The 11880-nt window shown below is 44.3% G+C and overlaps 1 protein-coding gene across 1 annotated transcript; it reads left to right on the forward strand.

Moving 5' to 3' along the window:
- Window positions 1-5323: 5323 nt before the first annotated feature.
- Window positions 5324-11026, forward strand: LOC125524230 (uncharacterized). The gene is made up of 7 exons (XM_048689299.2): window positions 5324-5657; window positions 6715-6795; window positions 7014-9248; window positions 9329-9649; window positions 9722-9827; window positions 9893-10578; window positions 10687-11026. The coding sequence occupies exons 3-7, from the start codon at window positions 7858-7860 to the stop codon at window positions 10688-10690; spliced, it is 2508 nt and encodes an 835-aa protein (XP_048545256.1). The 5' UTR covers window positions 5324-5657; window positions 6715-6795; window positions 7014-7857; the 3' UTR covers window positions 10691-11026.
- The last annotated feature ends 854 nt before the right edge of the window (window positions 11027-11880 follow it).

Consider the following 11880-nt stretch of genomic DNA (forward strand, 5'->3'; position numbering starts at 1 on the left):
AGCCTTTCAAAGGCAGCAGAGAAGGACAATCTGGCCTAAACAAAATCCTTGACAAGCTCTATCAGATTCACAGCACCCTAGACAAACCTACAAATCATACCCACAAAGAATGTTGGGTCTTCAAGCAGGCCGGTAAACTAAACGCCGAACACAAAGGGGAGGAGACACCAAGCGAAGATGAGGATGAACCTCGCCAGCAAAGCACCAGAGGACAGAAAAAATTCCCACCGGAGGTTAAAACAGTAAACTTGATCAATGTGACAAGGAGGAGAAGCGATCACACACTCCGATGCACACGCGCCATCGAGCCCGTCACCCCTAGGTCCAACCCCTGGTTGGCCTTCCCGATCACTTTTGATCGTAGGGATCACGATACACATATCCGGCGCGAAGGACTGACGGCCTTGGTGTTAGACCCAATAATAAATGGGTACCATTTCACAAGGGTCCTCATGGACGGCGGCAGTGATCTCAATCTGATATATCAAGACACAGTCCACAAAATGGGGATAGACCCGACACAAATAAGCCATAGTAATACTACCTTCAAGGGAGTAATATCAGGCCAAGAGGCCCACTGTACGGGCTCTCTACTACTAGAGGTGGTATTTGGTTCTCCCAATAACTTCCGAAGTGAAACGTTAACTTTTCACATCGCTCCATTCCGAAGTGATTTTCAAGCACTACTCGAAAGGGTGGCTTTCGCTCGTTTTAACGCAATACCGCATTATGCTTTTCTCAAGCTCAAGATGCCCGGTCCACGGGGCGTCATTACAGTTAGCGGAAATACCAGCCGTTCTTCACGTACGGAAGAGGACGCGGCGGCTCTAACAGCCACACACTAGACGGCCTCACCAACCAGAAAAACGGCAGGTCGTCAAGACCACGGACATGGTTAGACGAGTCCGGCATTCCATCATACATGTATAAGATTGGTTTTCAAACCCTCATAAAGCGATACCAGTGGCTTCCCGCGTGTAATCAGGGCCAACCCGGCTCAACTAGGCTTCTCTGGAATTCTGATAACTCATTCTTCTTTTTGGCACGACAACTTTCATCTAAGTTCTTTCCTTTTTGTAGGTTACAATCGTGCTACACCCGTTCAGGACACGGCACAATGGAGATACAGGTGGAAACGTGCAGCAGGGACCCGCCAAAAGGTTTCTTTTTAGATTAAGGCCCTGCGTAAACCTTTTTTTATTGTATCTTGTTGCTCACATCCTCCGGATACTCCACACAACCGAGAAGGATGCCGGCGTTATTGGCATGTGGCCACGCCATGATTTTGCACGTACCTGGACACATGGGGTTTCTTATAAAGGGCATTGTTTAGCCCGGTATATGTTATAACAACCAAACACCTTAGGGAGTGTTCGGCGTCGTGAGTTTGGCCCTATATGCATCAACTCCGAATCATGTCTTTGGTCAAATGTTTGGTTTGCCCGGCTCCCACGTTTTGGCACCTTATGTTCCGTTATATCGGCTAAGGTAGCACTGGGAGAACTACTACGATTGTGCCCTGGTTCATCCGGATGAGCACCTCAATAGAGAAGGCCGAAAACTGACTGTCATGATATAGCGAGAGACTGGTCAACCACTCGATGACTAATCGGAATCTTCGGGATTCCTCCGCATTAACGAAGGGGCGTTTCCCGGTCATGTACGTACGCGCACCATATTCGGACGAGCGTAGAAGTACCAGGGGCTCTATAGTAGCCCCACTGTCAAACTGCTATGGCTAAGTGAAAGTGTTAAAGCAATATAGTCTGATTGCCTTGTTCGCTACGCTATCACCTCCTTAACGGACCAAGACGTTGGATCAAGTGTGGATATGCATCTTTTGCGAACACCCCCGCATTATATGCGTGGGGGCGGAAGCCGACGACAGCAAACTTTCAGGTTATATACATATATACATAAACGGCCGCACAGGAGGCATCATAGTACTTTCGGGCAGAAGTATAAATACAGCCTTGATTAATTCAGAAAAACATTGTTTGTACAATGGGACTACATGTCACTGGAAAATAATATTCTTCGAGCACTGAGCCTCTATCGAACGAGCGCCTTCAAGGACTTCTTCAAAGTAGTGCTAGGCAGCCACTCGGCCTATGGCTGAACCCTGTGCCGCAACAGTGGTGGCCTCCATCTCCGCCCAGTATGTTTTGATACGGGCAAGGGCCATCCGCGCACCTTCTATGCACGTTGATCTTTTTACAGCATCGATGCGTGGCACAGCTTCAAGGAATTGTTGCACTAAGCTAAAGTAGCTACTCGGCCTTGGCCCTCCTGGCCACAGGTGATCCACAACGGACCTCATGGCAAGTCCGGACAACCTATGGAGCTCGGCCCAACCGGTCAATCGCTCATTCAGCAGTAGCGGACGGACTGGAGCGTGAAACTGTGACCAGAACGGCTTCTCCACTTCGGGACCTTTCTGATCCTTGAAGTACTTGGCTGCATCAGCAGCACTTGCAGCCAAATCCATGTACTCGTCCGCAGAACTCCATAGCCGGTCCAGAGGAGCATACTTCGGATCTCCGAACTTAGTCCGCAACAAGAAGGGCTTCCCAGACACGATATCTGCAGCTTGATTCAGCTCCTCCTTTGTCGCTCTAATTTTGGAGCGGGCTTCCTTGGCAGCCACCCGGGCCTTCTCCAGGTCCGTCGCTTTCGCCCGGTCTTCTTCTTCAAGAAGCCGGTAACGGTCAGCATCATCTTTTAACTCTACAGCCATCTTGGCTATTTTCTCCTTGCTCTCGCAATGCGCGGCCTGTTTGGCCCTTAACTCTTCGACCGCCTTTAAAGCGGCTGCATTACTACTCCTCGCTTGCTCCTTGGCTCGGGCAAGCTCCGCCCAAAGGGTCTCCACGGTGGCAGCTCCGTCTGCAGTCACAACATATTAAAGATAGCATCATGCTTCTCTTACTATGTGATGATCACCAAAAAAATCACTCACCCTGTGTCTCGTCAAGCCGCTTGTTGACAAGCACGATGTCGGCATCTGCCACATCCAGCTGCCGCTTTAGTTCGGCAAACCCATCAGTCCGGCTAGCCACCAGAGCTTCAACCACCTGCACATAAAGGCGGTCTGGTTATTACCTGGGACTGTGATCCTCTGTTTGCCGCCGTTCTCGATGACAACCAGAGTCTCAGGGGCTACTATCTGCATGGGCATACCTAACATATGCGGTACTGTTAAAGGCATACATTATTTCACGTACCTCGAAGCCTTTCAGCAGACTCATAAAAGCTTCGTGCAAACCGCTTTCGGCGGATGAAATCCTTTCAATTACCGTACCCATTAGCGTACGATGTGCTTTCGAGATGACAGCTTGCCCCAGAAGATCCTTCAGCACGTCCGACCGCACACTGTATGGACCCTTGCTGTCGCTCTCCTCAGGAGACGGATACTGGGGATGCCGGGCAGCCAAAGGGTTATCTTCCAGCGACATTGGATCCAGAGATACCCTTCACGATGACACTTCAAGGTCGCCTGCTTCTTGAGCTGGGGAGTCCGGGGGGAGGCGTTTCGCTCTCCATCATCTCGGGAAGAAGATCCCCCGAAGATGAACTCTATCGAGAAGAGCTGCGATCCGGACTACAATTTACAAGCATCGGTTATTGTCTTCGGAAGTAAGGTAGGATATCTTCATTATTAAGTACTTTTTGATTACTTATAGCTCGATAGACGACTGATCCCCGCACGGACATTGTGCGGCAAGAATACCCTCCGAGGCAGGACCCTCTGGTGGAGATTTCTTCTCCCATTTGGAAACCTTAGTTTCTGGATCTTCAGAGGTAGTCCTCTTCCTTCCCCGGGGAGGGAGAATGGCAGATTCTTCCCCTTGGTTACCCTTCCTTGCGGAGGCTCTCATTCCTTCGATTGGAATAGGTAGCGATGCAGTCCCGCTTTCGCCCTCTTCATTCCCCCCTTCATCTTCCTTTGAGGGCACTAGACGAGGTGATGGCTCGAGCATCTTTTCCAACACCGGATTGTCCAAGCCTTCAGGAAGGGGAGCCGAACATCGGATCATCTTCGCCTTTGCTATCTAGTCTTGGTCAAAGAGCGATTCATTAGAATAATGTCATGATAAACAAAAGGACAGTATGTTCGGCCAGGGGATCACTTACTTGGGCAGCGGGGCGGTTGCAGCTCAGGCCCACGTCCTTGGTAGTGTCCGGACACTCTATTTGGGGTCCGAAGAACGATTTGTACATCTCCTCGTGCGTCATGCCGAGGAAATGCTGAATAGTGCGTGGTCCTTCCGGGTTGAATTCCCACATGCGGAGGGGACGGCGTTTGCAAGGCTGGACTCGACGAACCAACATAACTTGCATTACCATAACTAGACTGAAATCTCCCTCGAAGAGATCTCGGATACGGCTCTGTAGTATTGGCACGTCCTTCGCTGGACCCCAGCTCAGCCCCCTGCTGATCCATGACATCAGTTGTGGTGGTGGGGGGGCAAGCGAAAGGTGGGGGCAGCTACCCATTTGGCACTTCGGGGAGCTGTGACGTAAAACCACTCCCATTGCCACAATCCGGACACCTCTGGAAAGGAACCCTTTGGCCATGGAGCGTCAGCAATTGTTCTTATTAAAGCACCTCCGCATGTTGCGTACTACCCCTCGACCATTTTCGGCATCACATCGAAGGTCTTGAGCCACAGGCCGAAGTGAGGGGTAATGCGGAGGAAGGCCTCACACACGACAATAAATGACGAGATGTGAAGAAGGGAATCTGAGGCCAGATCATGAAACTCCAGCCTGTAATAGAACATAAGACCCCTAACCAAGGGATCCAGAGCGAGGCCTAGTCCTCGGAGGAAGTGGGAGACGAACACAACGCTCTTGTTGGGTTCGGGAGTAGGGACGACCTACCCTCGGGCGGGCAGCCTATGCGAAATTTCGGCGCAGATATCTGGCCTCCCTCAACTTCTTGATGTCCTCCTCCATGACGGAGGAAGGCACCCACACTACAACAAGAACCCCCCTATAGCAATGCATAGTTTGCAACGCTTCAGTAATGCGTTGGGAATGAATCATCGCTACAACGCAAATATACGTTGGAAGGACATCCGTTGCTTTTGTACGGACAACAACGAATAGCATGTGTTGTAGGTATGCGTAGCTATGTGTTAACGGGCGGGAGGAACTCATAATCAGATCGTCTTCCCATCTAGAATTCTGACTTGTGGGCCCCAAAATAATTAATGCTTTCTGTTTATTTAGTTATATTCTTTTCTTTTCCAATAAGCCACTCTAGAATAATGTATAAGAACCAAGTCAAAAAAAATGTATAAGAACCGAATACCTAGAATTGCATGAATCTGAATCTCCCTGCCGTGAGAATACGCCGCCGCCGAGCAATCCCACCTCCCGCCGTCGCCCCAAGCACCCAAGATCCACCTCAATACCGACGCGTCGTCCCCCATATTGCACGGCCGGACGCCTAACTCCCCTCCACCGCCACCCTCCTAGGCTGCGTCACCTTGCTGCGCTGCCACCGAGCCATCTCACCTTCCGCCGCCGGCCCCAAACAGCCAAGCTGCACTTCAGCCCCTCCCGATCCCTGCACCTAGCAGCGCCGCCAACCAGTGGTATGCCAATCGCCGCCTCACCTGAAGCTGTACGAGCAAAGCGCCCCTGCATAGGTGACCTTCCCTCACCCTCTTCATCTCTTTTCTGAAACTGTCATTTTTTCCTCTGGTTTGGTAAATGTGGAGAGCAGTATAGATCGATTCTTGTACCCAATAGAAGACTAACACCTGAACTGAACTCGATGCAACTGAAGTCAATTAAGAATATCTATCTAGCATAATCATGTGCATCTGCTATTCAAGAAAAAATAGCTTATATGTAATTTCGTATTTTTGCTTACTATATAACGATGACCAATGTTATAAAAAGCTGATACTGTGATATAAAACCTACTGTTCTGATACAGTCAGATTTCAGTATATAACAGAGTATACACATGTTTTCTTGTATGATGTAAACCATTAAATTTCTAATAACTTTGCTGCTTAACTGTTATTTCGATAAAATGGGAAACCATTATATGGTTCCGCAAGCCAAGGAAAATGTGTATGGTTAGAAATGGTCTAAATGTCTGAATATCACTGGCTACACAAACGTATTTAATGTACAGGGGACAGAACCTGAAGAAAAGAAAAAGATAGGTGTATTCTTGCCTATGGTATTGTTTACTAGTACATGGCATTAGTCGATGATGCTTCTTCATCAGATGCATCAGTATGTTATGCAGCTGAAACTAAGTGTATGTGTACAATATAGCTGATATATTGAGTTGAGTGTTCTTGAAAAATATATTGAGTTGAGATGATAGGGGTGTATAATATATCCAAGACCAGCCGCCAGTGTAGGTATTCATTTTAGCATCGGAATGTTGTTCAAAGTGGATGAAACCTTCCAGTTTATCTCTCTACTATACATCTTTTTAGATCCTGCATGTTCAGTTTCATTAGCCTGTAGTTTTCAAAAAGATTATTGTAGTGTACTGTTGTTCATCATTTAGTCCTATTAGTATGGAATATATTCTTCTATTGGCGAACTGATCATGCCCGTTGGGAAATATATGGATGATATACATGTCCTTGTTGGTTGAGAGAAAATTTGATTCTTAGGGTAGTACGATCATGCTGTAATGACTCTGAGAATCATGATGCTATTTTGTTCTTCTCTTTTCAGAATTTCTGTCACATCTGTACCGCCGTCCAGCTGTCTGACAATTGCCGCCTACACCAGCACCAAAGACACGCCCCCACATAGGTAAGCTTCTCGCCCTTTTCGTCTCTTGTATGATCTTGTCTACTTAATCTTTGGAAATTATTTATGTCATCGATGATGCAGTTTGCTAGACAAAGTCTAAGTTCGATATTTTTGTGGTCTGCTTATGCTTGTTAGACATAACTTGTCTTGATCAGTAACGGGAAAATTGGATTAAGTAGGATTCAACCTTGCAATGACAATTGAACTCTTTATTGCAGAGTGGGTATGGATGTACAAATCAGCAAGGTACTTTTGCGTTATCCTAGAGGAAGTAGCAGGTACTTGGCTGGCGTAGATGGATTTTTGGAATTTGCATATAAAGATAAGACAGAAGATACCACGATCCTTTGTCCATGTGAAGAATGCGTGCACACTTCTGTGCTGTCAAAGGATCAAGTCCGTGATCATTTGATCTGTAATGGAATTCTTCAGAGTTATGACAAATGGGTTTTTCATGGCGAATCTTCAGATGAGCACAATAATGATCAGCAACCACAACCTCACAATGAAGAAATGCTTGCTGACATGCATGGGTTGATTAATGATGCCTTCAGGAATATGTATGATGATGTGCCAATGAGTGAGAGTCCAGATCCACCGAATCAACATGGACCAAATTTAGAAGCCGAGGAATTTTACAAACTGATCAATGATTCGAAGAAGCCTTTATGGCCGGGATGTGGATTATCACAACTATCATTACTTGTGATTTTGTTTAATACAAAATCCATGAACAAATGGTCTGACAAGTCATTTGGAGATCTACTTGATACTCTACGCATGGCAATTCCAAACGGAGATGAGCTGCCCCAGAATTTCTATGAGGCTAAGAAGATTTTTTCAAAATTTGGCCTAGATTATAAAAAAATGCATGCTTGTCCAAATAATTGCCAGCTGTTCTAGAAAGACACAGAAAATGATGATTTTTGCTCAATCTGCAAGGCCTCTAGGTGGAAAGATAAAGAACCGGAAACAAAGTTAACAAAGAAGGAAAGAAAAAAAGCAACACCAAGCAAAGTTTTACGTTACTTTCCAACCAAGGATAGGTTGAAAAGATTGTTCATGTGCAAAGAGACAGCACCTCTTTTGCGATGGCATGATGAAGAGCGCATTAAGGATGGCGCACTACGACATCCAGCTGATTCCCCAGCATGGAAGGTTTTAGATGAAAAGTACTCAAAAATTGCATCTGATTGCCGTAATATAAGGTTTGGCTTGGGTACTGATGGATTTAATCCTTACGGAATGCTGAGTTCTAGTTATAGTTGTTGGCCAGTTGTTTTGACAATATATAATCTGCCTCCATGGTTGTGCATGAAAGAATCATATCTTTTGCTATCTTTGATAATTCCTGGGTCCAAAAGTCCAGGAGATAATATTCATGTCTTTCTCCAGCCACTTTTGGATGACTTGAAAGACTTATTTCTGAATGGAATGCTCACATATGATGTGTCTAAAAATGAAACCTTCACTTTGCGAGCAGTTGTGTTATGGACTATAAATGATTTGCCAGCTTTAGGAATGGTTTCTTCACATAAGGTGCATGGAGAATTTGCATGTCCACCATGCGGGGCAGATGCATGGTCCAAGCGATTGAAGCATGGAAAGAAATCATGCTTTATGGATCACCGCCGATTTCTGCCTCCTAGTCATAAGTTTCGTTTTGATGAAAAGTCTTTTGATGGAACGGTGGAGCATAGAGCAGAGCCTCAAACTTACTATGGGCGTCAGGTTGAAGAAGAAATAAAGGCTCTTGGTGATTTTAAGCAGTCAAAAACTTACAAGGGATTAAGTAGTCTATTTACACTACCCTATTGGGACTATAATCTCGTTCGACATAACCTGGACGTGATGCATATAGAGAAGAATGTGTGTGATAATATTTTGGGCACACTTTTAGGTTTAGATGGGAAGTCAAAAGATAATCTTTCTGCTCGTCTAGATCTTAAAGAAATGAATATTAGAGAGGACCTACATCCAGAGCAACAACCTTCAGGCAAGTTTTACTTACCACCCGCATTATTTACCATGTCCAGAAGTGAGATAAAATTGTTCCTTGAAGTTCTTGAGTCTATAATGGTTCCCGATGGCTATTGTGGAAATATATCTAAATGTGTGAAGCCTGCTGAAGGAAAAATTTCTGGGCTAAAAACACATGACTGCCTTGTCCTACTGCAACAATTCATGCCTATCGCTTTGACGGGTATTCTTCCAGATCGTGTCACAACAGTACTATTTGAATTATCTGCTTACTTCCGAGGAATATGTTCAAAAGTTCTCCATGTAAATGAGCTTGACCGTTTGGAAGAATCAATTAGAATCACACTTTGTAAAATGGAGATGATATTCCCTCCTGGGTTTTTCACCGTCATGGTTCATTTAGTTGTCCATTTAGCAACTGAATGTAAACTTGCTGGACCAGTTTGCTATCGATGGATGTACTTTATTGAAAGGTAACAATCTGATGCTAAGAAAAGTGCAATATTGGCATAGTGACAATGACCTGAGAATTTATGTTTTGACATGTGTGCAGGTACCTTGGTAAATTGAAGTCATATGTTCGCAACAAAGCTCGCCCTGAGGGTTCAATTGCTGAATCATATTTGGCGGATGAGTGTATGGCCTTTTGTTCAAGATACTTAGAGGGTTTCTCTACTAAGCACAACCAACCATCAAGGAATAATGACAAACCAAATGAGAATGAATCTACCATGTATGCAAATGAATCCACATTATTTCCTCCAGTAGGGAATCCATTGGGAAAACCACGCACCTACACATTGAATGATATGGAGTCCTTACAAGCCCATAGATTTGTGCTCTACAATTGTGATGTTGTCACTCCATATCTCATGTAAATGTCTTCCCTTAACTTGTTAGCATGTTGACTTTTTTTGATCTAAAATTGTGTTTATATGTGTTGTAGAGCACATGGTACTGAACTAAAAAGGAAAAACCGCAACAAGCGCCTAGCACTAAAAACCATTGAGCGCATGCAGCATGCAAACTTCCCTGATTGGTTTAGAGATCATGTAAGTTCCCTGTTATTAGTTTTCCGATTTTGAGTTTATGTTATCTAAGTTCCGTGTTGGTGTAGGTAATGCAGCTAGAGCAGCAAAGGGGTACTGACAGCATTGATGATGATATTAGATGGTTGGCTCGTGGTCCAATTGAGGTTGCACGAAGATACATAGGCTTCTGTACCCGTGGATATAGATTTAGACCCAAGCGTTATGATAAGAAGACTCAAAACAGCGGAGTTGTTTTGACCGCAAAAACATCAAGTTATGCTTCTGCAGGTGATACTAACCCTATACTTGGAGATGTCATGTACTATGGGAAGATACTTGACATAATTGAGTTGAATTATTATAGAAAATTTTCGGTGGTGCTATTCAAATGTGAATGGCTTAATAGTACTAAAGAAAAAGAAGTAAAAAAGGATAGATTTGGTCGTACGCTTGTGAATTTTTCACAAGTCCATAGTGGTGACAAGATAGAGGATGAGCCTTTTGTATTTGCCAATCAAGTTGACCAAGTTTTCTATACGAAAGACCATACAAATCCTGGATGGTCATTTGTGACGAAGGTGACTCCTCGAGACAATTTTGACATGGGTGAAGAATGGAATGATATAGAAAGTGAACCTTATCATGTCAGTAATCTGGGTGAGCTTTTTGATACTGCGCATGGGAATGAAATGTGGACTAGAAGAGATATAGAAGGCACAACTGTAGATCCTATTACAAGTTCTGATCCTGAAGCTTCAGAACTAAATGAAAGGTTTGCTTCTAATGTCTTGTTTTTCACTGCTAGGTTTGCAAATTCTAGCTTATCTTTACAATACTGTAAGATCAACAATTTTGTTAATGAAACATAATATTTCTGTAGCTGATGCTGCGGTGAAGTTATTTTGAGAGTAATGCCAATGTTGCTGAACAATCATTGAAAGGAGATGCCGTTGAAACGTCGCCGTCGAAGCATGTTCCTGAACTTCAATCTATCAGATACATGTAGCCAAGGAAATACCTCAGTTTGTTAGCACACCTACTTGTCCAAGTCCAGATGAGGGGCATGCATCCTTTTTAGTATTTACCACCATTTCTGCTACCTGTTAAGGTTCACTGCCCCGTATAAATTTCTCCTTGCTCAGTTACAGTTAGGATTCAGTGGTAAATTATCAGATGTGGCAGTTGTTCATTCAATGTTGAATATACTGGATTTTTTTTATTTCTCGGGAATTTGAACACACTTTGTTTTCTCATGAATTTGAACAAAGTTTTTTTTTCCTTTTGTTTTGTATCTAACATCTCATATATTTTTTGGATGCCTAGTTTGACATATAGGTGAACAGTAAAATCCTTTCAATTCAAATTATATATAGACTATGTATGAATTATTTAATTCTAGGTATGTCGAGTTGAAATCCAACGAGCTTCGCTTGACCAAGCGTCCTTCATTTTATGACGGAGTTACAGAAACACACATATACTTGTATTATTTTGTAATTCGATCCCGAGTTCAGTTAATATTCAATTAAAATTTGAGCGACTCATATATTTTTTCTTTAATTTTCATGTATTTTTGTTTCAAGCTCTTCTACTAACTTTACAAAATGGAAGGGAAAATGTGAGTGAAAATCAAACTTTCTCATGTTAATAACTGTGATCGGCCGGAACTGGCGGTTCTCCGACACTAGTAGAAAAGGGGGCAAAGATCCAGGCCGGGTCAGCTCATTAGTCCCGGTTCAGTCACGAACCGGGACTAATGTGAGCATTGGTCCCGGTTCGTGCGGCTAAGGCATTAGTCCCGGTTCACCTGAGCCCTTTAGTCCCGGTTTGTGTCTCAAACCGGGACTAAAGGGCATTGCATCCTTTAGTCCCGGTTTGAGAAACCTTTAGTCCCGGTTTGAGAAACAAACCGGGACTAAAGGATGCAATGCCCTTTAGTCCCGGTTTGTGTCTCAAACCGGGACTAAAGGTCCCGTTTTCAAACTCTACCCCTCCCCCCTGGATCGCCTTTTTTGTTTTGAAAAAAATTAAAATAAAATGATAAAAACTTCAAAAAAATAAAATCCTTCGAGAG

The sequence above is a fragment of the Triticum urartu genome, chromosome 7A (genome assembly GCF_056163025.1).
Source record: "Triticum urartu cultivar PI428250 chromosome 7A, HENAU_Tu73, whole genome shotgun sequence".
Lineage (NCBI taxonomy): Eukaryota > Viridiplantae > Streptophyta > Magnoliopsida > Poales > Poaceae > Triticum > Triticum urartu.